The 24,688-nt window shown below is 42.5% G+C and overlaps 1 protein-coding gene across 2 annotated transcripts in view; it reads left to right on the top strand.

The window, feature by feature from the left end:
- hspg2 (heparan sulfate proteoglycan 2) overlaps positions 1-24,688 on the top strand; it is a 166,327-nt gene that overhangs the window by 135,168 nt on the left and 6,471 nt on the right. Inside the window, exons 53-82 of one of the 2 annotated variants that reach the window (XM_050064829.1) lie at positions 1,226-1,370; positions 1,937-2,080; positions 5,331-5,465; positions 5,610-5,791; positions 5,955-6,150; positions 6,801-6,980; positions 7,093-7,353; positions 7,536-7,698; positions 8,954-9,051; positions 9,133-9,399; positions 10,323-10,435; positions 10,628-10,775; positions 10,873-10,989; positions 11,184-11,201; positions 13,442-13,526; positions 14,655-14,799; positions 14,902-15,004; positions 15,100-15,209; positions 15,301-15,409; positions 15,524-15,622; positions 15,746-15,967; positions 17,604-17,848; positions 17,941-18,112; positions 18,409-18,531; positions 20,031-20,087; positions 22,753-22,828; positions 22,935-23,013; positions 23,380-23,427; positions 23,764-23,834; positions 23,936-24,019. In XM_050064829.1, coding sequence (XP_049920786.1) covers positions 1,226-1,370; positions 1,937-2,080; positions 5,331-5,465; positions 5,610-5,791; positions 5,955-6,150; positions 6,801-6,980; positions 7,093-7,353; positions 7,536-7,698; positions 8,954-9,051; positions 9,133-9,399; positions 10,323-10,435; positions 10,628-10,775; positions 10,873-10,989; positions 11,184-11,201; positions 13,442-13,526; positions 14,655-14,799; positions 14,902-15,004; positions 15,100-15,209; positions 15,301-15,409; positions 15,524-15,622; positions 15,746-15,967; positions 17,604-17,848; positions 17,941-18,112; positions 18,409-18,531; positions 20,031-20,087; positions 22,753-22,828; positions 22,935-23,013; positions 23,380-23,427; positions 23,764-23,834; positions 23,936-24,019 — 3,995 coding nt within the window. The remainder of the gene's footprint in view (positions 1-1,225; positions 1,371-1,936; positions 2,081-5,330; positions 5,466-5,609; positions 5,792-5,954; positions 6,151-6,800; positions 6,981-7,092; positions 7,354-7,535; positions 7,699-8,953; positions 9,052-9,132; positions 9,400-10,322; positions 10,436-10,627; positions 10,776-10,872; positions 10,990-11,183; positions 11,202-13,441; positions 13,527-14,654; positions 14,800-14,901; positions 15,005-15,099; positions 15,210-15,300; positions 15,410-15,523; positions 15,623-15,745; positions 15,968-17,603; positions 17,849-17,940; positions 18,113-18,408; positions 18,532-20,030; positions 20,088-22,752; positions 22,829-22,934; positions 23,014-23,379; positions 23,428-23,763; positions 23,835-23,935; positions 24,020-24,688) is intronic. The other variant, XM_050064830.1, reaches the window with a different exon arrangement.

Raw genomic sequence — 24,688 nt, 5'->3', positions numbered from 1 at the left:
ATGAGACCTGAAATCCTCATTTGGGTACCTGTGTTTAACCTCTTTCTCTTTTCTGAGATTGTTGTGTGTAATTTTTTTTCTATTAAACAATAAATATAGCAACTTCTGATCAACCCATATCACTTTCAGACTTAAAATAAAAACTTGTGAGTTGTTCCCACCCAGTTTTGATTTAAACTCGATCCATTTCTGGTGTAAACAGCACCCATTTCAAGTACAGATACAGATTCATCAGTTAGGACTTGGTGTTACAATCCCTGGAGTTTCAGCACGGTTCGTACCAGAGCATAGGTGTTTCAGCCGTGACCACCTGGCAGAGCCACCCCCCGACACATCATCAGTTGTTTCGGCCTTTATCACAAGATCCGTTGAGGGAGGCCCACCACAGGCAGATCAGGCCTGGGTGTGTGTCAGGAGGTTGGCTCCTCCGTGGTCACCTCGGAATCCTTTCTTGTCAGCCACACAGCCAATGACTGCATCTCTCAGCTGCATTGGACAGATCCTTCACCACTTTCCTCTGGGCCTGCCTATTAATCGCGATTTCCTTGAGGAGCCTAGTTGTGGATCGAGTGACAAAGCCTCTGCAGCCTACTTTGATCGGTCGCACCTCAGCTTTCCGGCCTCTAGTTGCTGCTTCAGTTAGAAGGTCAGCATAGCGCAATCTCTTGAATTCAGGCGCCTGCTCGGTGGCATCCTCCCAAGGGACAGTTAGTTGTATGAGGAAAGCACGCTGACAGGACTGGTCGTAAGTTGGTTGCCACTATCTCTTGTGGAACTATGAGACGCTGGCCCAAGTCAGCGTGCATTCCTCGGTCCCTGGCTCCATGTTGGAGGCTACAGTCAGGAGCTAAGAGGCTTGTGACTTGTTTTTCTCCCTCCTGGATGAACAATGCAGACAGTTGGAACTTATCCTGGGGTTTGAGCTGGTTGTGCCGCCAGGTGTATCTTCCTTGTGTTAGGCTGGTTTGCATCCTACCAGGAGATGACGCTGGCATCACTTATGCTGGTTAAACAATTACAGACACAGATGTCTCGCTCGTCCCTAGCACGTATGCATTTTATACCAATTTTGCCAACATTTTAATATTAAATCACATGTTCCTATGGATTTTTATTGGTAGTATCAGTATTGTATAGTATTTGTCAGCAGTCGTAGCAGTAGAGGTGATAGCAGTATTAATCTATCACAAGTAAAACGATGAGTTCTCTTATCTGCTGTGTGCAGGTTCTGGGCAGTCAGCTGCGTATCCTGTCAGCCACTCCAGAGGACTCCGGGGAGTACATCTGTCGGGTTCAGGGCAACTCTGGAAACCCAGGATCAAACATCCACCAGGCCTCTGTGTCTGTGTCTGTCACCTCATCTTCTTCACGTAAGTTAATCAACACATCAGGCCTCATACAGGCGCTGCATTAACTGTCTTGCTCTGCAGATGGATGTAGGAAAAGTATTTTCTGTATCGTCACAGAATGAAAAGTCCATTTTCATATTTGTTCCTTTTTCAAATTTTCCCACTGTACTTGACAGTCATTACTTTCCCGCCAAGAAAATCTCAGTTGATGGCAGCGTCAGTCAGAGTCTGGGAGAAACACATTAAGGGCAGGGCATTACATGGCAGGGTGTTGTTCTCAGACTAACACCGCCTCGCTTCATGAATGAACTTTCCAGTTGTACTTTCCAGTGTAGCCCAGTGTGACCTCAGATTGAACGATTTTCCTCACGACTGTCCCATGATCTCATCCTCATTCACTCCTTCCAGCACTTCAGAGATGTTTGAGGTCTTCAACTGCTGCCAGCGAAGCCCTCAGCCACATTGAATAGTGATTTGTTACTTCAGGTTTCTGTGTATAATAAGTCAGCTAAATGAAGTGAGATCGTCACCAGGAACGCTCAAATAGAATCTGTCCGGAGTCCAAACCGCTGCTTGTTCTGCTGCAGGTCTGCAGAGTCCAATCATCGCCATCGAGCCCCACAGCGCTGCGGTGCGTGTGGGGGAGTCGGCCAGCTTCAGGTGCAGGGTGTACAGCGGAGCCCAGCCTGTCAGACTGGAGTGGAAACTGGCCAACAACCAGCCGCTGCCAGGTATTAACCACAAACACACACAGAAACACACACACTGAGGAATAAACCAATTTAATGAGTTCTGATTTTATGATGTCATTATTTACAAGCAATTACAGCTGCAACCCACCCATGAATTACTCCTCTGTTACTTCATTCTCTGATCCCCTTCTCCGTAGACTTGCACTGACATTTTTTGCATTACTAAAATATTGCAGGTCATTAAATATGATTTGATGACATAAAAAGGCTCTTTAAGGCTTCTCTTTTGAAATGTGTGTGTTGTATCCACCTCTTCTTCTGATCTCAGATTTGCAACCTCGGTCTTTGGTGTAATGACCAAAGAGTTTATTTATTCTCAGACTTTACAGGCCTAATTTTGAATATCTTCAAGAGGTGACAACGCAACATGTGAGCGATTCAGTTTTTCTCTTCTAAAAAGAGACAAATTAAAGCTAAAAAAACACTTGATCATACACTTCCCATAATGCATACTAGAAGAGATTTTGCAAAGACAGAGGATCCTGCATGGTGACTATTTGCTGGACTACAGCTAGAATCCTTTCGAGATTCTTTCCCATCTTACTCCTGGTGGAAAATATGACACCAAACTCCCTTTTAGAAATATGACATACTAACAATTCCTTTCATGTCTGCAAAAGCACGTAACTCTAGAAACACAAGATAAAGGGCGTCATATGTCGACGGTATTCTTGTCAGTTTGGGATCAATATAATCTATAAAATATTCCTATTCGATAAACTTCAGTATTTGCATGAGCTCAGACAAAAAACTAACAATAGTATTTTAGGCACATCACCTGTTTCAACAGCCAGTCAGCTTGTAGCAAAGTCAGCTGGTCAGGTCAGTTACAAAGGAAAGAGAGGATCACCTCATGAATTTGTTGGAGGAACAGTCGTGTCTGTATGACAGAATTTGAAAAAAAGATAATTGTATAAACAAGCACAGACTGATTAATTGGCGCTGGTTATTTAAATTTAAATCACTGTGACGATTTAGCCGTGTGAGGCAAATTGTGATTTGTGATATTGGGCTTTATAAATAAAATTGATTGATTGATTGATTATTATGAATACGGCCCATCTGAGGCTCAGGTTGTGCTTTTGTTTTTGCCGTTTCGTCACTTATAGAAATGCAACTGTAGCAAGTTTCCCACTCTCCCTATCTGCTGCAGATGATCCTGACAGCCAAAAGTTAGAACAGAAGTACAGATAGTCGCTGCTATGAAGACTACACACCGCCTTGTTTAGCTGCATTGGTATGACTAGTTGCAGAATGTTGCACAAGCACATTGCATGTACTTGAAAGTTTCAGCTCGTCTCGGCGTGAATCTTTGTTCTGAACTGACCGGCTCAGACCAAAGAGTCTCAAGACCATGTCAATACAACATTTATGACATTTATAAAAAACTTTTAAAAACTCTAGAGCCACAGAAGACATAATACTGCCCAGGGGCATAGTCGCACTGGGGCCCATAGAGCTCGTAAGTCACGCCCCTTTCGGTAGACCCCCATCGGACCTCTAGGCTCGGAAAATATGAATGGCAGTCAATGGAGAGAAAATTATTATTTTCTGGTCCCAGTCATTAAATGCCTTGGACTACACAAATGTTTTGTGTGGGTCTAAATAATATTTTTTCATGTTAAGAGTTTGACAGTTTATTGTATGATTCTTCAGTTAAAGGCTGTGGAAACAACGTAATGAGAAAGTCTACATGTCGCCTATGTGACGTCACGTCATCACACTTTCCCTCCACTTCTTAACTCACAGTGCTGCTGCTGCGTCGCCGACCATCTCCCCACTGGTGTAGCTGAAACTTTCCACATATCCAGACTTGTAGTGGTTTTAGCCACGCTTAAGGCTTTTGTCCTCTCCTTGGAAGAAGGCAAAGTGTACCAGAGACACAGCCATGTTCCGAGTGCAAGTGGTGACGTATATCATACGTGTCTGGAGCAGTGAAGAGCTGTAGTCCACAAAGCGCTCTCACACAAAACCTTACAGTATCAAACTTCTTCCCGCTAAATTGAAGCCTTCTTTGCACGAAAAAATATATTAAAAATTCACAAACAACATATGTGAAATTCATGGCACAATTCAAACGGGACCAGAAAATAATTTTCATCTAGCCATTGAAATACATTATGAGAAATCGATTTTTAAGGTCCCATGTACCGGAAACGGAAACACGCAACTTACGAGCTTAGCATTAGGGGGCACGTAGAGAGTGGGCCCTCCAACTATATGCGAGGCAGAAAACGGGCCCTTATGAGTAATTTAAATTGCCCTCTTAGAAATATGCCTGTGTTCAAAGAAAAACTCAAATTTAATTAAATACGGTGCCATGTGCTTTATATAACTTTGAAAAGGCAAATCCATCTCCATCACTGTTTTCTCTTTGTAAAATAACCAGTAGCAATCTGTAACAAAATATGTAATAAAATATAAAATAAATGCTTACTGTACATAAACCACCCTGTGATAGTCTGGCGACCTGTCCAGGATGTGCCCTGCCTCTTGCCCTATGTAAGCCAGGTTAGACTCCAGCACCCTGGCGACCCCTAACAGGATATTAGCAGTTACAGAAAATGAATAAATGAATGAATACATCTACATAAATCATAAATAAGGTATAAAAACTATTCAATTAGATCAATAAGTTCTTATTTTCTTAGGTATTTTTGTCTTATACGTATATACGATCATGATTTCTGGCTGTTATGTATGTCAGTGTTATCCAGTGTCACGGGCAGTGGTTCCCAGCTGTACCAGCCACGGGGTCCAGATTTCTCCTCAGTCATCACTTCAAGGTCCACACAGTTTAATACATTCAGCACCGTTTGGCCATGTCGTCCAGCTAGTTTGCTGTCTCTGTCAAGTAGCTGTCCGTTAGTCACTCCCTCTACAGCAGGAAATGGCACTTCAAAATAAAAGTTATGTGCTGGAAATTCAGTGTACTTCAAAATTAAGTGTGTTTTTTTACAAACTTAACACAGTTGAGAGTCACTTGTGGTCCATTCAGAATGGACTGTGACCCACTATTGGACCACAACCCACCAGTTGGGAACCTGCCTTAGGGCTCGTCATTATAGCGTGCACTGGGGCCCGTTGTAACTACATTACACCACTGATGCTACTGTTTATGCCAAGTAGCTGTAAACTAAATTCAAGGTATAAAGTAATTTGGTGGACTGCCCCTTTAAATTTCAGCATCCACATTACACCTGATGTTTCATTTGCTCGTGTTCTGCAGATAACGTTGAAGTTGGCTCTGATGGTTCTGTTCTCACCATCACCAACGCCCGCTCCATGAACCACGGTGCCTACCGCTGTGTGGCGAGCAACCCGTTCGGCATCACCCACACCATCGTGTCTTTGATTGTCAAAGGTGAGCTGCATGTGCACACATTCATTGAGCTACAGAAGGACTTTCACGTCTCAGTCACACACCCACAAACCTCTGAGTGAAGGGTTCCCTCTAGTGGCTGATCAGATACAGAGTGTGATCAGTATTCTGTATCTGTGCCCTCAGAGTCTCCCGTGGCCACCGTCACCCCTGTTGGACCTGTGCGTGTCAGGGTGGGTGAACCCATTAACCTGGAATGCCAGGCGTCAGGAGAGCCCCGCCCCTCAGTCTCATGGCACAGGCTGGACAGCAACCGCAAGACCATGCTGAGCAGCCCGGTGCCCATGGAGTCTAATGCAGTCATGCAGGTATTGATATAAAACTATCAACATCTGTAGAGCAGTTAAAGATGTACAGCACTTCGGTGTTTCTATTCAAAGAATCAGAGTCGTTGTTTGAAGTCAGCTGTGTCCTGTTCTGACATTGTGTGCATGTGCATGGTGAGATATATCAATCTGTCCTCTTGTGCAGATTCTAGTGGCTCGTCCAGAAGACAGTGGCACGTATGTTTGCACCGCACGCAACAACGAGGGCACCACTGAGACCAAGGTGGAGGTCCATGTTGAGGGAGGCTCTCAAGTGCCCGCACCGCCCAGGGCCTCTGTTCCTGAGCCGCTGATGGTGGTGGTGGAGGGACAGACTGCGACGCTGCGCTGTGAGGCACATGGTAATGATTGCTAAAAGACACACCTGGAGTTAATTTAAATCATTTCTTATGTCCTGTTTTTCTGTGTCACTGTCAGGGTTCCCACACATCTATGGAAAAAAATTCAAAACTTTTCCCTGACTTTTCAAGGACCAATAATTAAAATTTCCATGACCTTTCACAACATATAAGTTCATGGACATAGTACACTGTGCTCCAAATGTTAATTATTGTATTTAATTATTTTATATAGCAGCATGGTGGTGCAGTGGTTAGCATTGTCACCTCACAGCAAAAGGGTTCGCATGTTCTCCCTGTGTCAGCGTGGGTTTCCTCCAGGTACTCCAGCTTCCTCCCACAGTCCAAAGACATGCAGGTTAATCGGTGACTCTAAATTGTTCGTAGGTGTGAATGTGAGTGTGAATGGTTGTCTGTCTCTATGTGTCTATGTTACCCATTAAACTTAAAATTAAAACTTTCCAGAACTTGACTTATACATGATTTTTCAAGGCCTGAAAAATTAGATTTAGAAATTCAGTGACTTCCAGGTTTTCCTTGACTGTGTGAACTCTACAGTGTACGAAAGACAGTCTAAAAACATCTGTATCAACTTTTTTTTATGGTGTGTGTATGCCACAGGAATTAAATATTTGTATTTCACGTCTCTCTAGGTTTCCCGTCCCCGAAGATCACCTGGTCCAAGCTGCGCTCTCCTCTGCCGTGGAGACACAAGGTGGTGAACAACAGCCTGGTGCTGCCCACTGTGGGCCGCCAGGACTCAGGAGAATACATCTGCACTGCCACCAACACCATGGGCACCACTGAGGTCACCATCATGCTCGATGTGGAGAGTGAGTGCTGTGGTTTTATTGTTTGCTGTCATTTTATCTTAATGAACTCTTTTTGTTTAACTCTCTTGACAACACATAAATATAATACATTTTTTTGTTCTCCTATCTCCAGCTCCTCCTTATGCCACCTCTGTGCCTGACGATGTGGCTGTGCGTGTCGGGGAGGTGATCAGGTTGCAGTGCCTGGCCCACGGCACTCCTCCCCTCACCTATACTTGGACCAAGGTGGATGGAAACCTTCCCCCGAGGGCCCAGGTTAACGGAGGGGACCTTCAGATCAACCTGGCCACAGCTGAGGATGCTGGGAGCTACAAGTGTGTGGCCAGGAACAAAGTGGCCACCAGCGAAGTGATCGCTAAAGTCACAGTCAGATGTAAGTTTGCTGATCATAAAATGATTTCACATCACAAGATTAAGGCTCAACTGCAGAGACAGAATACTTCTTCTCTCCTAAAGGTGTAGATAGATAGCAAATGTTTAGGAAAAGATTAAAATGGATTTGTGAAGAGGGCTGTAATAGTGATATTCCCTGAATCATGTCTCTCCCCTCTGTAGCCCCCTTGGCAGTGCGTGTGTCACCGCAGGTTGAAGTGAAGGCTCGGGGCAGTGCTGTGGAGTTCACCTGTTCAGCAGCAGGCGGTGTGGAAACCAAAATTGAGTGGCTGAAGGAAGGAGGAGCCCTGCCGCCAAACCACCACGTCAAGGATGGAGTGCTCAGGTGACTCGTACTGCTGTCTGTTTGTTGGAAACAGCTCTGAATGTGCCAACATGATAAAGTACCAACTGACAGTTATGCATTTTTTAACCCATTAAAAGCTTATATTTACAGCTGAGCTTATTCTAAATTTAGCACAATTTTTAGGATTTTAAGGATAAGACTTCTCCAGCCTGTCAGTAAATCTCAGAACCAAGCCTGCTGGTTCCTTATGAAGCTGTAAATCTTCAAGACATAGTGTCACAAACATACTTTTTTAAGGCCAGATATTCTGTTCAAACAGGGCGCTGTAGTTCTTAGCAAACGTTCCTCAGACAGGAGTAAATTGTGATTTTGTGTGGGCTTATTTTCAGCCGTTCATTTGGTGATCTGGAATATTGAAAAAGCACAGAGATTATTGTCCAGCAACAAAATGAAGTCTTCCTTTACGTCAGACATTTTAAAGAAAACAAACAACAAATCAAACTCGAAGACATAGTTCACATAGAACAGGGGTGTCCAAACTTTTTTGAATGGGGGCCAGATAAAACGTGAAAATACCTGGGGGCCAACTGATTCTCGCATCAAATGGGTTTTAAAGAAAAAGTGTGACAAATGCAACCATTTTTATCTTTTGATAAACTATTACTACCTGATGCCTGTCTACAAACTGTATGATAGTCCTCATGAAAGGTAAAAATGCAAAGTGATCTTGTTCGATTAACCATTATTGTTTAAAGGTCCACATATGGTATATTTTGAAAGTCAAGCCAAGGGCCGATTAAAATTGGTCTGAGGGCCACAGTTGGCCGCCGGGCCAGACTTTGGACATGCCTGACATAGAACATACCAGTACAGTCAATGAATGAATGGTTACCCCATATCTGGAAAAAATTTAAAGCAGGAGGATGATGAACAGTATGTAGGATTTACGTGAAATAAACTACAATGCCCATGTCCATCTCAATAAAGTTTTTTGGCAGTGTATTTATCATCATATGTTTTTAGTACTTTTTGGACAACAATGGAGTTCTATGCTTTAGAGGAGTAAACTATATCTGGCTACACAGATTTGTTTGTGGGACGAATTCAGTTCTGGTTTTGGTCTTTTCATTGGAATTGTTGGCAATGAAAATATGTATAATATCACTACCATTATCCTTTAATGGGCTAAAACATTGAAATCTACCAACAGGGTCCCTTAAATATTGTGCAGTATGTGAAGTAAAAACTTAACCATGGCTTGATTTCATGTGTGTAATTTAATGTTTCTCTGTAGGATTGAGAACCTTGAGCAGAGCAATGAAGGCGTTTACATCTGCAGAGCCAGCAGTGTGTACGGTCAGGCCCAGGACACCGCCAGGTTGACCATCCAAGGTCTGTTACACTCACTGCAAATATTCAGTGTACCCTGCTTCATCAAATCCTAACAAGACACGTTACTTTTCTTCTCCACAGCTCTGCCAAAGGTGATGATCAATGTGCGCACCTCAGTGCAGACGGTGATGATAGGCAACTCTGTGGAGTTTGAGTGCCAGGCCGTTGGCGACCCAGAGCCCACGGTGAAGTGGAGTAAAGTGGGCGGGTCTCTGCCGTCTCACATCATGGTGAAGGGCGGCATGCTGAGGATCGATCAGGTGACGGAGGCCGATGCCGGGCAGTATCGCTGTACGGCCACCAACGACGTAGGCTCAGTGCAGTCCCAGGTGGTCCTTAACGTCCAGTGTGAGTACACAAGAGAGGAACAAAAAGCTTTAACTCATTATTTTCCATCAGTCACACATAGAAACACATAAACTTGAGCACACACTCAGCATGTTATAGCCCGACCACTGTTCCAACAATCACCCACTCTGGTTTGGTTGGATAAACCCTTAATTCACCCAGTTAGATGTGAAAACATGCTGACTCTATACACACTAAATTACTGTTTATTTAAATGGAGTCTGGTGGGCTTGACTTGTGACTTCTGGGCTTTCTGACCAATTCCAAAAATTATTTTTCCCATTCGTCACATAGACGCAGAAACTCAGGAAAACAGGGTTCATTTTGAAAAATATTGAATTTACCCTTCAAGCTGTCACAGCCCTTGTTTAAACCCTTTGAAACCTGGAGTGACATCACTTTTCTTGTGCTGCTTTCAGACACCTTTCACAAGTATTTTTTAAACATGAGCAAATTGGTTTGATTTCTTAAAAAAAAAAAGGCTATCAGCAGTTTGGCATAAAATATCCTGCAAACTGCAAGAATTTATTAAAAGGTGTCAGTAGAGAGAAAACGTGAGAATTATTAGAAAATTAAATAACAAAAAACTTCTATGTAGAATCATTACAAGTAAATATTTATAATTATTCTAATTATACATTTAAAATTAGGTTACAGAAAAAAATATACATACTGTATGGTTATTATTATAATTCTTTTATTTCTTATTTTTATTTAATTTTAGCCCCTTTTTCAGGTCATTTCCTGTTTTTGTTGTTTTGCTTTTTTTTGTGCTAATTTTCACTTTTTCGTAACTTTATACAGATATCATGCTCATGTTTGGATCATTTCCTATAAAGATGCTTTTTGCCTTCTTTCCATGGTTTGAAAGAAATCAATCAGCTCAGGTTTTAAAGGGTTAAACCCTTCTTCTGTTTGTACAGCTCTCCCTCAAATCGCTGCACTGCCTGAAACCAAGGAGGTGACAGTCGGCTCTGATGCAGTCTTGCCCTGTGTGGCTTCAGGATACCCTGTACCTGAGATCAAATGGTCCAAGGTAACCAAGATATAACTCTGCAATTTCATTAAACTTAATTTTCAAGCCGTAGTGTTTAGGCGCTGTTTTAAATGCTCTCTGATATCTGTAGTCTAAACACTTGCCAATCATCCGTCCTGAAATAGTTAAATTTTTGTTAATGCTGATAATATTTATAACACTGATTGTCTCTGTGTCTATTTCTGTATCCAGGTGGAAGCAGAGCTTCCTCCAAAGTGTTTCCAGGAAGCCAACGTGCTGACGGTTCCTCGTGTCACCCACGATGATTCTGGGACCTACGTCTGCACCGCCTCTAACAAACAGGGCAAAGTGGAGGCCTTTACTACACTTCAAGTTCATGGTTAGTCTGCGGAGTAGAGGATTCTGTAGAGAGGAGTGTTAATGAATGAAAGGAAGGTTTTCTGTGTCTAACTGTGGGATTATGTGCTTTTTTTCAGAGCGAGTGATGCCATACTTTGCCCAGGAGCCTTTGTCCTACCTCACCCTGCCCACCATCAAAAATGCCTACAAGGCTTTCAGCATCAAGATCAACTTCAGACCTGATAATGTTGATGGTAAGGAAGGGCAGCCTCACATTAGTTTGGCAGTCATATTCATTTACACTTTTCTCTTGTTGAATATCACAGCGTGGAAATGTTTTCTGCTCTTTGTTGTGTACGATGTTTGTCATATGTCCTCATGTATAACTTCACTGCGTCTTCTGTCCCCTCTCTCCGTCACCTCCTCCTCTCACCCATGTGGTGGGAAGGTCTCATATTGTACGCTGGTGAGTCTCAGTGCCTGAGAACCACAGGAGCTCCAGACTGATGTTGGCAGTTCTGCTTTGTGGCTCCATCATTCTTTCACATAATGCATCCAGCTCTGAGCTGATTTAGGGGCTGTGAAAGAAATGCAAGATGGTGCATGGAATATGTTTTCATACAGGCTTTTTCAGTCATGATCACAAAGCCACATCAGCTTAATAAGAGCTTGGTTACAAACCTACCTTTACATCCAGGTCTACCTCTTTAGCTTCTGCAATACAAATCACAGACCTTGTATGCTAGAGCTGTCTAAATGAAATGCTGCCCACGTTTCTGTAGGAGTTCTTTTATTTAAAATCACTGCAGGTCTGAAAATAGTGAGAGTCAAACTAAGTCAAATTGCCTTTGCAAAAAATATGGTTTCTTTTAACTTGCTGACAGCTGGTGCCGGATGTGTGGAGGCATGACAGCAGAATAAACAGATACTGAAATATGTGTTTGGAAAATTTAAGAAATCAACCCAATCACCAGTAAAATGTTGGCATTGTATGGCTCAGCAAACTATGGATAGTTACATTTGCACATTCTTATGTAGCAGATATGTCAAAACTTATGTTCAATAATGTTGTGGTTAAGGTGTGCTTGGGTTTAGGCAAAAAAACACCTCATTATGGTTAGAAAAAGATACTGTTTTGGCTTAAAATACCCAGATTTAGGGTACTATCAGCCTGGAAATGCAGCTGTCTAAGTGGCATATCTTGAGTGTGCAGCAATGTCTCGGTAAAAATATCTGCTTTTAGTCGCACTATACCGGCAGGAAACACAGCGATGTCTCCTTAAAAACAACTACTTTTTGTCGCCCTGTGCCAGCAGGAAATGCAGCAATGTCACTTTTTGTGGCATATCTCCGCAGAGTGCGCAACGATGTCTTGGTAAAAATATCCACTTTTAGTTGCACTATGCCCATTGGGAACACAGAGATGTCTGGGTAAAAGAAAGTTCCTTTTGATGACACTATCTCGGCAGAGAGTTCAATGATGTCCCGGTGAAAAACAACCGCTCTTCGTTGCACTTTGCCAGCAGGAAACGTAGGGATGTCTCGGTAAAAGACGACCACTTTTCATTGCACTATCTCAGCAGAGAGCGCAATGTCTAGGTAAAAAAAAAATCAACCGCAACCGCAGGAAACACAGCGATGTCAGGGTAAAATACAGCTGCTTTTCATGGCACTATCATGGCAGAGAGTGCAACAATGTCTTGGTTAAAAACAACAGCTTTTAGTCGCAAAATCCTCGCTGGAAAAATAGCGACAGGTCATTAAAACACAACAGGTTTTGTTGTTTGTTGGTCTCAAAGAGTGACCTGCAGCTTGGCAGGCACCACACCATCCATTCCACCTCTAGATGAATAGTCACCTCATATACTACGTCACTTTAGAAACACTGATATGAAACGTGCAAATATAACGTATTCCTTGTGTGCAGAAATATACAATGCCAACATTTTCCTCTTGCGACTGTGCTGATAGTGCTGTTACGCTTTATATTGACTGGCAACTTATCAGTGATTGTTCAGTTTTCAGCACATCCCAAACATCAGGGAACAAACTGCAACAAACAAGCTATAAGTGTTTTGCAAAAGCGATTCGAACACGCTCGACTCCTTCAATGTTTAAATGTGTGATACAACATCTATGTTATAAATAAAGTTTGTGTTGCACATTTATGCAATCCACTCGCTCATTTTCACTGTCAGAGATAATTTAGATGTAAGGAGGGCATGTTCCCACTTCCCATGAGCCTCTGTGGCCCGTATAAAGCATGTGTGTTTCCAGCATGTGGAGACAGAAAGATAAGAACCAGTAGTTCGGTTTGACTGGTTGCACTCTGCAGCCCAGTGATGCTCAGACAGAATGGCAGGTCATAACCCGGCTTTGGTTGGCTTTAAACTTGCCTCACCATAGCATGCTGCTTTACCATCCAGCTTTCGAAGAGTTTACCCTGTGTATGAATGACTCCAGAGCAAACGATGTTCATCCTAACAAGTCCCTTATGTTTAGTCTTAAATCTTAGTTTTTTTTGAGTGGAACATTCTACCAGTGGGATCGGATGGTTGATTCACAAATGTTAAAGAAATAAGAACAGGAAGATTCCACTTGTTAAAATAAAGCTTGTAGCTTTATGGACTTGTTAAGATGGATGTTACTGTAGGGTATGTATTTAGGATTAAGTTTTCACTAATTCATCCTGTTTTTGTGGTGTAGGTATGATCCTCTACAACGGCCAGAGGAGGACCACAGGAGCAGACTTTATCTCGCTGGGACTTGTTGGCGGACGTTTAGAGTTCAGGTCAGTTTGCATTGATCTTAAAAGATCTCCTTATTGACGGAAACACAGCATGATCATTTTGTTGATAATCATTCTGATTTGAAAAAAAATCTTACATACTGGAAGAAGAAAGAAGTCTCCACTACAAATATGCAGCGCAGTGATCTTACAAACACTCCGTTTAGTATAAGAAAGACTAAGATATTCTCTTATGGATAAGCTCCATCATTTGCTTCCATATTTTGACAATAATGAGACTGATGGGACAACAGATACGTGCACCATCAATTTACGTCAACTAAAGTGTTTGTTTTTGCCACTGACAGGCTCAAAAGGATCCCTACAGAGACAGACTTTTTTGTCAAGGAGTAAGATCCTATTTGTTTAACCAGAAACAGCCAGAAATCGCTATCACCAAAGCTAGAAAAATTGTAGTTTTATCATTGTAAAACACACCTCATTCAAAGTTGACAGTCACAAAATGAAACTCACAAAACCATCTTGGTTTGTCTTTCTACTGTTTCAACAATCACCAGCTCAGCTTTGCTTGATATAAATCCTTAATTCACCCAGTTAGATGTGAAAATATGCTGCTTAAATTACTGTTTATTTAAATGGAGTCTGGTGGGTTCGGTGATGGCGATTTCAGGGTTGTTTCTGGTTCAACAAAAAGGTCTATCTTTGTAGTGATCTTTTCCATAATGTTGTCAGACACGTAGAGTAATAATTTGAGCCTGTCAGTGGCAAAAACAAGCACTTCTAGTGGGCATATATTGATGTGGCACAATTGCCCTGAGTGGTTACGTATCAGCCTGTTTTGCGGCTGGTGGCTGCAGCCCTGTTGCTCAATGACGGACTGATTTCTAAACATGCTCCCATTAGTCGCTTAGATACAAAAACATGATAGTAGGGTTTGGTGTTAGTTGATTTCTATGAGGTACAACTCCTGGCCACAATCTTCTGGCAGTTATTTGGCAACATAATAGCATACATCGTCAGCATATACTGTAACACACATGTTAACAGTTGATTTTAAAACCATCTACATAATAAACATCGAGCTATTTGTACTCAATATTTTCTGAAAAATCTGTAGGGATGTCTGGAAATCGGTGTCTGAAAAAGTAAACATCTGTTCTGTTGTCTCAGGTTTGACGTGGGCTCCGGCATGGCCACCATACGCGACCCCAACCCTGTCAAACTGGGCGAGTTTCACACGGTTGAGCTGTATCGCAACCACACACTGGGCTACATCATCGTAGACGGAGGGGAGCCGATCAACGGCAGTTCACAGGTGCTTCTGTCAACACTAATGTTACTCTCACTGTCACATTTGAGCATTTGGTTTATTTATGTCGGTTAATATTTTCCTTAAATGCACATTTCCTGTCCTCAGGGCAAGTTCCAGGGCCTGGATCTGAACGAGGAGCTGCATGTGGGTGGTTACCCCAACTACACCCTCCTCGCCAAAACTGCGGGCATTAAGTCTGGTTTTGTTGGTAAGACGTCACTCTGTTTACACCATGACAGGAAATAGTGGATGGGGAAAAACTCCTGTCGGCTTGAAACTATTGAAAATATTCTCAATGTGCAGGCTGTATCCGCCAGCTGGTCATCCAGGGTGAGGAGGTCATCTTCAAAGACCTTGACCGCAGCTCGACTGGTGTCACAAACTGCCCCACCTGCAAAGACCACCCATGCCAGGTCAGCTACATCCGTCCATGTGATGTATTTATACTATTTGGCCCATTTAATTCTATAATGTCCAGTTAATCTCTTCCATGTCGTTATTCAGAATGGAGGCAGGTGTGAGGACTCAGACGCCAGCTTGTATAAGTGCAGCTGCCCCAGAGGATTCACCGGCAGCAACTGTCAGCACCACTCATCCCTGCACTGTCACTCAGGTACATGGACGTTAATATCGAGCCTTTGAATTGATAACAATTTAGTAGATAATACAAAATGGTTTAAATAAGGTGTTTAAAATTTCTCTGTGTCTGTGCTGTTAATTCCCACAGAGGCCTGCGGACCAGACGCCACTTGCATCAACCGTCCAAGTGGCCTGGGTTATGACTGCCGCTGCCATCTGGGCAAGTTTGGAAACAAATGCATGGACGGTAAGACAGGAAGTTACTCTCATCTCCTATATACAATATTCCAAGTATTTCTCGGAAAATATATTGGCATAGATATTTTCCCTCTCAATTTTAATGCGGTTCCTCCTTGTTCTCCTCCACTAGGCGAGCTGGTGACCACTCCACTGTTTGATGGCGAGGAGTCATACATAGCCTATCCTCCCCTGACCAACATCCACGATGACCTGCGTGTTGAGCTGGAGTTCAAGCCCCAGGAAAGAGACGGTCTGATGTTCTTCTGTGGAGGAAAGAAGATGAAGGTGGAGGACTTTGTAGCCATCTCCATGGTGGAGGGACATGTGGAGTTCAGATATGAGCTGGGCACAGGTAAAGTATCAACACAAATCTGTTGTAGTTTTATAAAGGTATTAATGTATTCGTCTTTAGAATGATGTATCTATAGGGACGTGTTTCTACTTTATGTTACTTAACTGTTTATAACTTAAAGCTACAGTTGGTAACTTTTTTGAAAAATAACTTTGTCGTATTTGCTGAAAATGTCACTATATCCTGACAGTAGTGCACTAGGCAGATGTACTGTTTAACTGCGAAATTTGAGCCACCATCTTGAACACAATCGAGCCAAAGAGAAGCACCGCTCAACAGTCGGAGGAAACTTTCTCATTTTACAGCTCAACAGTCACTAAAATATGTTTCTGAAAACATTTGAGGTGAAAAAGAGGCAATGCAGTAACAGAATCTTGATTCATATTTGATCAGCGCTGCCTGGTTTGACAGTTTGACCACAGTTCATGAGCAGTGACTGACATGATTGACAGCTGCGTTAAAGACTCCTGGACTCTGATTGGTTGGATTAGATAGCGGTGGACGGAGGAATCATGTTTTCTGATTGTCTATCCGTCCATCGCATTCTTGTGAACAAAATGTCTCAAATTTCTCTAAATCTGGCACAAATGACTTGGACTCAACGATGAATTCAATTTTGGTAGTCAAAGGTCAATGTCACTGTGAACTTGTGTCCATCTCATGATATCTCAAGAACGCCTTGAGAGAACTTCCTCCAATTTGGCAAAAATGTCCACTTAGACTCAGCGATAAACTGATTAGATTTTGGTGGTCAGAGGTTACTCTGAACTTGCGTCGGTTTCATTCTCAAGAACACAATATCTCAAGAACGCCTTGAGGGAATTTCTTCAATTTTACATGAACTGATTAGATTTTGCTGGTAAAAAGTTAAATGTCAAGGTTACTGTGACCTTGCATCGGTCTCATTCTCAAGAACACAATATCTCAAGATCGCCTTGAGGGAATTTCTTCAAATTTTACATGAACTGATTAGATTTTGCTGGTAAAAAGTTAAATGTCAAGGTTACTGTGACCTTGCATCGGTCTCATTCTCAAGAACACAATATCTCAAGAATGCCTCAAGGGAATTTCTTCAAATTTTACTCAAACATTCACAATGAACTGATTTGATTTTGCTGGTAAAAAGTTGAAGGTCAAGGTCACTGTGACCTTGTGTCTGTCTCATTCTTGTGAATGCAATATCTCAAGGAGGCCTCAAGGGAATTTCCTCATATTTGGCACAAACAACCACGAGGACGCAAGGCCATAACTCAAGAAATCATCCATTGATTATTACAAAAATTCACACAAATGTCTGAGATGACAAAAGGTCAAAGGTCACCTCATAATGTTCTGCAGAAACAATTTCCTGGCCATTACTCAACGTCATAACTCAGGAGCAGTTCCAAAACTCCATGTTGTAGAATATGTAGGTTCTTTACAGCAACATTTGACATCAGGAGCAGGATGCAGAGGAACATGATTTCTTTCTCTCATTGACTACTGTGTGGATATAATGACAGTTTCAACAAATATGACAAAATGTTATTTTTATAAATTTTACCAACTACAGTTTAACAGTAAGAAGATTTTTAACTCAGTTTGAGTTAGAGAGATTCAAACTGAGACAGTAAAATCTCTGTGTGTTGATTTGCAGGCCAGGCAATCCTTCTCAGTCCAGAGCCTGTCTCTCTGGGCCAGTGGCACAGAGTTGTGGCTGAGCGAAACAAGCGGGCCGGCCATCTGAAGATTGATCAAGGCCCAGTGGAGAGGAAGACGTCTCCAGGAAAAGCCCAAGGCCTCAATATCCACACCCCTATGTACCTGGGTGGAGTCCCCAACATGGACATCCTGCCTAAGCCCGCCAATGTCAGCGAACTGTTTAAGGGCTGTATCGGAGAGGTGAGTTCACTCTGTGCTGAGAAAGAAAAAGAAAAGTTACTACATCCTTTCCTGTGTGTGGAAGCTGAAACATGTCTGTGCTGTCTGCTCAGGTTTCCATCAACAACAAGAAGGTGGATCTGTCCTACAGCTTCACAGACAGCAGGTCGATCCGCAAGTGTGTGGACAACAGCCCCTGTGACCGCCGGCCCTGCCTGAACGGTGGTCATTGCATGTCCAGCGTTGAATATGAGTACCAGTGCCTCTGTAAGGATGGATTCGAAGGTTAGTGCTAATGCTTCTGTTTTCACCTCACTTTCTATAACTGAAAGATTTTCTTAACCGTGCTTTGTCTAAGGCAACAATTAACTAAACTATCAACTATGCTCATCAGCTTCTAGGAAATAAAACTTAAAGTTGTGCAATGAAATAAAATCTTAAATCAATTCAAACAGATCAACTCCTTGATTAATATCTGGATAGTTAAAATTGGTAAACCCCAAAAAACTATGAGCATTATCCATGATCTCATGACCATCAACTTTTCAACCTTGACTCATAATTACTGTGTGACCCTCCAGGCGAGCGCTGTGAGGTGGTGAAAGACGTGTGCCAGAGCAACCTTCAGTGCCAGAATGGCGGCAACTGTGTCGACGGCCAGTGTGTGTGTACACCCGGCCACACAGGCCTGAACTGTGAAGAAAGTGAGTATTGATTATAATTTTATTCATATGGCACTTTTAAAACATGCAGGCACAAAGTGCTTCACGTAAAGGATTAAATACACACACACAAGTATACATATGCACATGACCAAAGTAAACAAAACTAAAGGCATAAAGAAAATCAGCAGCCAATTAAAACCAACCACAGATTCAGCAGATCTAACAGAAAGGGGGAGGCTGTTCCAAAGTTTAGGAGCTACAGCTGCAAAAGCACCTCTGGATTTAAAATAGGAAAAGTCAATTCAGTTTTTTAACTGGAGGCCAATAAAAGGAGGCAAGAATTTGCAGCCCTGTGGTCACAAGAAAATGTTGTCTTTGTACGTCTCTGCAAACCATGAATACGTTACATTTGTACATTTCATATATATCACATCAACGTTTCTAAAGTGAAGTGTTATATGAGCTGACTTTGTCGTCAGGAGGTTGAGGGGATGGTGGATGGCGTGACACCTGTCAAGCTGCAGACCACTGTCAAGACCCCCCAAAGGGTTTTTATAACCACCTACATAGGGTGATTTTAGGGACCCATTGCTGCTTTTCTGCCGGGGATAGTGCCACAAAAAGCAGCTGTTTTTCAAGTTATTGCTGCATTTCCTGCTGAGATAATGCCATGATAAGCTAGTGTTTTGTACTAAGACATTGCTGCGTTTCCTGATAGCATAGCACAACAAAAAGCATTTGTTTTTAAAGAGATATAACTCAGTTTCCTGCCGACATAGTGCAACTAAAGCAGTTGTTATCTTCACCAAGACATCTTTGCGCACTATGCTAAGATAATGCCATGATAAGTGGTTGTTTTTTCCTGAGACACCTTCGTTTCCAGACTGAAATGTACCCCAAAACTGCCAAAACATGATCTTATCCTAACCATAACCAAGTAGTTTATGTGCCTAAACCTAACCACACGTTAACCACAGCAGTGTTGAAATATATCTGTGTTCAAATGTAACGTATCTTTGGTTTGCAGAAATAATTCAATGCCAACATTTTTATGTGGATTTAGTTGAAATCAGAGTGATAGCTGCCGTATTTTGCACCAGTTGAAGATGAGCTAGAGAGGACTGAATCATGCAAGTGAAGAGGTATTAACTAGCTAGCTACATAAGCAGTTATAACAAATTCTGTATCAAAATCAAAGCCAGAAATATCAGAACATGTGTGAGAACTGGTTTAATTGTGTTGCTCATTTATAATCATACAACAACAGCAGCAGCCAATTTGTCCATAAGCAGGTCTGAACCCCCGACAGCACACACTGCATACATCTTCATCCTATAGACTAAGATGTTCCTCATTAAAGCAGAAAGACTCGACACACAGCCAAATGAGCCCATATGACTCATATTCTCCACAGTTTGAAGCCCTTCTAACATCAGACGTTTAACCCCCAGCGTTGCACTGCATGCTGGGAGGGTTAACCCTAAGTGATTACGTATGTTTCACCCCTGCACTCTCATGGCTATATCCTGCACACACAGGCCAGGTCTCCAGCTCCCCAGCGGCCCTGTGGAATTTGGAAAGTAGCGAGGCAAATGGTACAGTATCTCAATATTCAGTCTGCCTGACACGACTGTGACTAACAGGGGCCCATCTGAGCTCGAGGGGCCCTGTGTCCCTTCAAAGCTCAACCCGAACTGTCTATCGCCTAACACATGTTCGCGCATACCAAACATGCGTCTGTACTCAACTGGAAACTGAGGCTCGTATCCCCATTGGAAAGTTGGGAGAGGGGAATTCTGCATCTATATTAAAAGGTAACAGGATGGGAGATCAACTGATGTGCCTGTTTATGGACCCAGACAGAAATGTGGAATTCCCCTTTGTTTTTCTGTTTCTCTATCGTCATGTCGATGCCTGTAAGACGGCTACTCACAACATAAAATCTCCGTCTCCGTCTCTTTCAAGAATGCCTGTCTGTACAACAAGAAAATACACAGAAACACTTGTTCTTCTCTCTGAAGCTGTGACAGCCAGAACATTAAAATCTGCTCCACACATTGACGCTGTTACTAACAACTCAAACGTGTCTGCTGAAAGCACAGTGTGATGGTGATGGTGAGATGTATTTCAAACATGCTCTGTATTTAATGTGGTATTTGTGCATGGACCCCCGGTGAGTTCAGTTTGATCTCTGTGAAAGGTCAGAGATGGTGCAGCGTGTGAGGAATGGCAAGTAACTTGTTCATGTGTTGGTGAGGTCCGCCAAGAGCTTGCATCATGGATACTGGTTTGTTCGTCCTGAAGGTTTTTGTTGTTTTTGGTTTTTGAAATTGCAGTATTTGCATACTGATGTGGGCCACATAAAGTAAGGACGCATTCACACTGGCCGCTTTAAACAAACCCTGGTCCATTTCCACAGATAGTTCGGTTCGTTTGGAGTGGTGTGAACGCTCATTCGAACTCGGACCAAACGAGCGAACCCTGGTCTGCTTGCAAACTGGGGGTCTCGGTTCACTTGCAAGTGAACCCTGAAGCGGTTAGCTTACAGTGGGAAATGCAAACGGACTATCCATTTGAACCAAAGAGAGGAAGTGACGTCAAATCCAACAGCGCGAACTGGGAGAAGCAGAGGTAAAAAAAAATAAAAAGTTGGCAAATGTCTCATGGGCAGACGAGGAGTAGTGAGGAGGTGCAGGCGCTTATTGATATAAATTTGGTGTCGCTCCACTGTTTTTGTGGTGACCAAGCTGGCTGAAGGGGATTGATTTCCGTTTTCGGTCCTGGCCAATCGATGAGCCGGATTTTCTTCTTCCTCGTGCTTTTTTTCGTCCTGGTCAGTGGTCGTTTTTGGCAATACCGCCCCCAAACAAGCAGCTGTTGTAACTGCGTGACGTTGTACAGGCAGTTTGGTCTGTTTTAAAAAGTGCAGTGTGAAAGTGAACCGAACCAAATGAAGGTGTGAAATTTTTCGGCATTCCCCGCCCAATCGAACCGAGCCCCCTGGACTATCCTGGTATGAATGCGCCCAAAGATTATGTAGCTTTTGAGAGAAGTCTGCTGTGAAACTGCACCTACCGCAACAAAAAGTTTATCTAGGGTGCGTCGGTACAATGGACAATGAAGAAAGGATGGCAGAGGAGATACCTGCTCACCAATGCAACTGGGCTGGACAGCCACAAAAACGGTTCACAGGCTGAGATCAATGCAAACAAAATGTCAATGTAGAACATCCGTGCACAAAAAGAAGGGTGCTCTGTGAGGCAGAGTCAAGGACTGAAACGTTTGCTGCTCTTTTTATTCACTTTTTATTATTTTTTGCACTCTGAGCAGCTTCTTTTTGCGCATGGATGTTCTAAATAACTTGACCTTTTTTTTTTTTTGCATTGATCTCAGCCTGTGAACCTTTTTTGTGGCTGTCCAGCTCAGCTTTTGAGAGAAGAAATAAAATTATCTTCCTCTTACAAATGAAAAGTTAAACTCTGAAGCAATAAAACAACCAATTTCTTATTTCTATCAAAGGTTTGCTGCCACAGACTCACTTGGTCTGGTATGCAGGCCCAGCTTGTGGTGGCTAATGTTACCTAACACTATAAAACTTAAGTCATAATGCTTGTCACCGACATCACAGAGTCAGTTTGATGACTTCATAATCTTTTTTGTGCTATCGCTGTGCTATATTTTAGCGGGTTGGTCTATGACAAAAGCAAAACAAGAATCAAACATGCTCTCTTTTCACTATTAAGGAAGACTCAAGACATCTCAGGCTGTTCATCTGTTTTGTAAAAAGATGGATGTCTACAGAATGACGTTCTTTACACAAACAAAGATAGAATATTGGAGCTGAAGTTACTCACTCTGCGATGGTTTTATTGGTCCATGAACTAAAATGAGTCTGACACCCCTGAACTAAAGTTTGCTAACATTAGCTCCCATAAGCTACTAGTCATAAAAAACCAAGTCGAGCTTTAGCAGGAAATATTACTTATTATGATTAGTAGTATATTCAGCTGAGCAAGGGTACGTTTTATGAATTTCATTTTCATTTGTAAGAGGCAGAATTTGTTATTTCTTCCTCTAAAAATACAATTCTTTGCTAAGTGATTTCAGTGAAAGAACTCGTCTCTGTCTGTATCTGTTGTCTCTAACCAGCCTGTCTCACCAGAGTCTCTTCCATGCTTTCACCACTGGAGGGCACCATAACAGTGAGAATGACAGTTCACAGCAGCCTGTTCTAATGTGTGTTTACTGTACTTTTTCTAGATTCACCCTATCAGTATGCAGCTCATTTCCACGATGATGGATACATTGCCCTTCCTAAATCCATTTTTCCAAGAAGGTAAATGTTCCTACTTCGATATACTCTCACAGGTGGTGTATTATTAGACCTTGATGTACTTTAGCAATGCATCAAGGGTAAAATTATTGATGTTTTTGTGTTTTAGTGCCCATGACTCACCAGAGACCATCGAACTGGAGATCAACACAAGCTCCCCTGAGGGCCTGATCTTATGGCAGGGAGTGGTAAGTCCTGCTCCTGACTTATTTCAGGACTGAACCATGATTTAATCCAAATCTTAAACCTGATACTCGCATCCCTCCCTATCACCTCTTCATAATCACCCTAATGTTGCTGCTGCACGTCAGCACTCTTAATCATCATCATCATGACGTCATCTGTGAAGAAGTGATGCTCATTAATGTTCTCATCGCATCCTGTGATTTGTATGTGTCAACAACAATAATACATCGCTTCATCTCAGTGTCTAATTCATACCTGTGCCCCTGAGGCTGTGACGTTGTTGGGCATGTTGGCTGCGAGCCCGGCTCCATCTCACACCACTAAATAAATGCATGTTGCTTCTCTAACTCACCCTCCATTTTCCTCAGGAGACCACTGGCGCACGCAATTTGCGAAAGGTGCATGCTAGTAAAAAGGTATCCACTCAAACACAAGACACTCCTTATTTATTTGTGCATGTTTCATCACATGCTTTACATTCAAACATGTGTAACAGAACAATTATAAGACACTAGGTATCTGTTTGTTTTGCACAGTGTGCACAATTGCTTCTATTGTCACTGTTATTTTGCACGGAAGGTTTAATGTCACACTTCTACAAATACTGTCAGCAGCGATCCGTCTGCATCGCCTCATGTTTGCTATCTCGGCAGTCGGTGCGGAAAATTACTGCAGGGCAGCTGTTCAGTGGTTCACAGTATTCAATCACACAGCATCCTCTTCCTCTGCTGACTAAACACATTCATTTCCAGGAACTCGGAGAACACGGCAAAGGCAAGGACTTCATCAGCCTCGGTCTGCAGAACGGACACCTTGTGTTCAGGTGACTCAGCCCTGTTACCCTGCAGTTCTGTTGACATCTGGATGAGTCATGTTATTGTCAGCTCTTATTAATGTTGTGCTGATGATCTGTGTGATGCTTAGTTACCAGCTGGGCAGCGGAGAGGCAGAGATCTTGTCCCGGAGGTCAATCAATGATGGGAGATGGCATAAGGTCACAGCAGTCAGGTATGACTTCGTATTATCTTTACACTGTATTTATACACTGTCTGTATATGTCCAAACGAACCACTGGACGTTTTAATAGATGATGTTTTTTAAAAGGAGTTCTTGCACTCCATAAAGTCTTAGCAGACTTAGACTAGCCCTTTAAATTGAGCAGAAACCCCTTCTTGGTGACATAATTGACAGTAATTCTTAGGTTTCAGTTGGTAAAACATCAGGTAAGACTCCAGATGTCATTCAGTGTCAACCAACTATAATCCTGCACTGAGCTTAAGTGATTGAATTCAATGGAACTTTATTAATCCCGAAGGAAATTCTTGTGCCAGAGAATGCTTCAAATTACAGTAACCACAATTTAACATTCACAACCAGTAACAACCAGAACAACCAGTGGGTGCCCAAGGTCAGGGTTACTCACTGGGCCCCGTTTTAGAGACAATAGAGTTCTTGTCCATACCCATTGGTAGCTTTGTCACCTTCTACCTATACCAGTCCTCAATGCCTATGTGCAGTTTCACATAGATTGACCACGTCAGTGAGTAGAAAAACGTGGGACAGACAGAATGACTGACTGACAGAATGACACACTGACAGTTTCCGTGATTATGTACAGCATACCATACCATGACTTAGTCATACCAAAAATTAGAAGAAAAAACAACAACATTGGGC

The sequence above is a fragment of the Epinephelus moara genome, chromosome 16 (genome assembly GCF_006386435.1).
Source record: "Epinephelus moara isolate mb chromosome 16, YSFRI_EMoa_1.0, whole genome shotgun sequence".
Lineage (NCBI taxonomy): Eukaryota > Metazoa > Chordata > Actinopteri > Perciformes > Serranidae > Epinephelus > Epinephelus moara.
Note: the sequence above shows the minus strand (reverse complement) of the source record. Positions and strands in the feature narration are given on the sequence as shown.